The sequence below is a fragment of the Physeter macrocephalus genome, chromosome 19, assembly GCF_002837175.3.
Source record: "Physeter macrocephalus isolate SW-GA chromosome 19, ASM283717v5, whole genome shotgun sequence".
NCBI lineage: Eukaryota > Metazoa > Chordata > Mammalia > Artiodactyla > Physeteridae > Physeter > Physeter macrocephalus.
Genome location: NC_041232.1, coordinates 2,321,371 through 2,324,882, shown reverse-complemented (window position 1 = coordinate 2,324,882; position 3,512 = coordinate 2,321,371). Strand labels below are relative to the sequence as shown.

The 3,512-nt window shown below is 40.2% G+C and overlaps 1 protein-coding gene across 3 annotated transcripts in view; it reads left to right on the top strand.

Moving 5' to 3' along the window:
* PRAME (PRAME nuclear receptor transcriptional regulator) overlaps positions 1–2,025 on the top strand; it is a 13,233-nt gene extending 11,208 nt beyond the window's left edge. For all 3 annotated transcript variants that reach the window (XM_055080555.1, XM_055080556.1, XM_028480520.2), the window contains one exon: positions 1,933–2,025. In XM_055080555.1, coding sequence (XP_054936530.1) covers positions 1,933–1,936 — 4 coding nt within the window. In that variant the 3' untranslated portion in view covers positions 1,937–2,025. The remainder of the gene's footprint in view (positions 1–1,932) is intronic.
* The last annotated feature ends 1,487 nt before the right edge of the window (positions 2,026–3,512 follow it).

The window sequence follows — 3,512 nt, the reverse complement described above, 5'->3', positions numbered from 1 at the left end:
CCTAGAGTCTGTCATACAGAGTGAAGTAAGTCAGAAAGAGAAAAATAAATACCATATGCTAACACATATATATGGAATCTTAAAAAAAAAAAAATTGGTTCTGAAGAACCTAGGGGCAGGACAGGAATATAAACTATGAACTTTCTCACTTTTTATATGTTAATATTAACATATATACATGTATATGTATATATATGTGAACTTTAAGTAGAATTGAATTATGACTCAAGACAATTAATTCTTAAGGCTTAAATCACCATTTTTGGGTCTAAAAATAAAGTTAAACTTTTGTTTTGACTAGTCAAAAAAAAAAAACACCCTGAGAAGAGTAACACAGGCGCTTATGTTCCAGGAGCTTGTAGGAGCTTTCACAGAGAAAGGTGAATAAGGGTGTGAAGTTGTGCGGGTGGTATGTGAGGGAGGTAGGTGCCCCCACGCCATCTAAGCCCAGCTGATTTGGTCAGTGATGCCTCAGTTTTGTCTCACAGACCTTTCTATGACATTCCCTGGAACAGGGAGCTGTTCTGGGACTTGGTCTTTGCATGAAAAGAAACACGGGGAACCACCTTCCCAAACCTTACACCCAGTAAAAACCTAGCCCTTACCATGGAAGGAGCCATTTCTGAATTTCATTAATTCCTACCACAACTCATGCAGCATGAGTGATGCTTGTGTTTACACAGTTTGTTAGGAAGCCTGAGGCTAAGAGGTCAGTGTGCCCGACACCATGCTCTAAACATGGGAGAGGTCCTGATGGGAATGGGGAAATGGTTGTCTCTGAGCTCTGTTCTTCACCAGTGCAGAAGACTGGCACTCAACACTGGCATCTAGAGTGAGGTAGGGGCAGTGCAAATTTCTCAGGCCAGATCTCTGGAGACAGCTGGGGCTCATTTATGAAATCAACAGGCACTGGTCAAAAATCTATAATGTGCAAGTGTTCTAATGCTGGGGATAAAAGGACAACCTCTCCCAGCACTTGTCCCTCTGGTCTGTTTACCAAATTTCCCTTTCATTTGCTTGGCTGTTTCCACTTTGAACAACAAACAATGGGGTGAGTTTCTTAAAATAGTCGTTTATAAAGTGGGATCATTGAAATGATAATCAAGGGAATAGAGAAGTAAGGTGCTCCACACAGTTTTCATTCTCTTGTTTAACAAATACTGACGTCCTGCTTGGTACAAAAACTGGTCTCACTGGGGCATACAAAGGTAAATATTCATGATGTCTGCTTTCAAAGAACTTAACTTTGAAAGAGGGATGGGGACCACGAAACAAGTTAACAAACCAATCAGAAAGCTGATTTCAAAGGACTCCGTGAGAACAACAGAATACCAATATGATGGGAGTTACTGGAGTTGGAGGTGGGTGGCTGCGAGGTAATAGAAAATATATATAGTCATCCCTCAGTATCTGATGGGAATTGGTTCCAGGACCCTCCAGCTCAAATACCAAAATCCGTGGATGCTCAAGTCCTTTATGTAAAATGACAGACTATTTGCATATAACCTCTGCACATCCTCCTGTATACTTTAAATCATCTCTAGATTACTGATAATAATGTAAATGCCATGTAAATAGTTGTTATACTGTATTTAGGGAATAACGGCAAGAAAAGTCTGTACATGTTCAGTATAGATGCAGCCATCCAATGGTTGCATTTGTCAGCAAAAACGTAACATTTTCTTTGTTTCAACACTTACAGATTGCTTTCATTTAATGACCTGAAAGAGAAATACATAGATTAAAACACAGAATATTTAAAATACAAGAACATATAGAAAATAAACAAGAAATGTAAATTCATTCTTTCTCTCACCCACGGTGTTAACGCTCACCAAAACCCTGGTTCTTCTCTCTTGATATCCTTCATATGATGATGATGATGATGATCGTACGACTACCTGATGACTGTTATATGATGATGATCCTCAGATGATGGTGATGATAATGACCCTCAGATGATGAGGAGGGAGGAGGAGGATGACAACGATGATGATCGCTATATGGTGCCTACAGTGCCCAGGTGGTGAGGCAATGAAATGTGTGGCACTGTAGGTAAGCAGCGAGGATGTCTTACCGCTAACTTGGACCTTTTCACAGGACATCAGAGGATCATCTATGTCAGAAGAACCAGATTTCAATTGCAGACATTGATGCTCTGGTGGAGGTTCAATAATACTAATGTCAGGATCTGTGGAGTCTGAGGGCTGAGGATCTTCAAGCAAAGGTGGAGGCTTCACAATTGCAGATGCTTTAGTTAGAAGCATTGTTATAGGAAGTTGTTTATTCTTTTTCTTTGCATCATCAAACAAATCTTGCAGTGGTTATAGGCATGTTGCAATCCCTTGAAAGACATGGAGACTTCATTCCATCGAAGGACACTGCTTGAGGATCATATTCACTTGTGCCTGTTGGAAAAACTGCAGCAAATTTTTCAAGTGTCCAAGGTGATGGCTCTGCCTCCTCTAATCTTCTGCATCATCATCATCTATATGGGATTTTAGCAGATCTTCGCGTTCCTTGTTGGCAAGGGTCTCTCTGTGCTCTTCCACATGTTCCTCAACGTTGCCCTTGATCATGTCAGAGAAGCCTCCCCTACCAACTTCCCTTGCACCATTCAAGGTATGCTAATTACTATTTAAAATTGAAGTATAGTTGATTTACAATGTTGTGTTAGTTTTGTTCTAATTATTTTTGCTTCATAATAAATTCTGATACATAAATGCATGTCTCTTTCCCACCCTTCCACCTATCCTGCACTACTTCCCGTGAACTACCTTTGCTGTTCTGGACCCATTACACTCACTTCCATTATATCTAATAATCTGTAGATAGTCTTGTGTTTTCTCTATCATCTATAATAACAGCAGTTTTATATACTCATTTCTAATCCTGTGTCTCTTAATTTTCATTCCTTATCACCCAGGCTAGGATCTCTAGTACAGTGTTGACTAGAACAGGTAAGAATGGGTGTCCTTGTCTCGTTCCTGATCTTGTAAGATATGTCTCCAACATGTGCCCATTTAGACTGATGCTTCTTTATTCAGGATGATGTTTCAGTTTGTCCCACATCTATTGTTTTGTTTTGTTTTTTCCTAGATAGTCTCTAAATGTTTAGTAGAATTCCCCTATGAAACTATCTGGACTTAGTGCTTCCTGCAGGATAGCTCCTGATAACTTTCTCTATTCCTTCTATAGAAATTAGTCTAAGTGTACATGCCAATTTTCAACTGCACAGAGGGTCTGTACACCTAACCTCCACGTTGTTCAAGGGTTACCTGTATTAACCTATTGCTTTCTGGCCCAGTAAGTTGTCAGCATTTGCTGCCCTATTGGTATATAATGCAGGACTAAGGAGGTCAGTTTCTTACATCAGGAGCCCATGGGCAGCTTATGGCCATCACAGGTGGTCCAGAAACTCCAGGAGGCATGAGAGGAGGTTGCCAAAGCCTCTACAGTGAAGGAGTCTCTGAAAGCTCTAATAGGATTGCCTGTTGATTTCAATTTAGAGG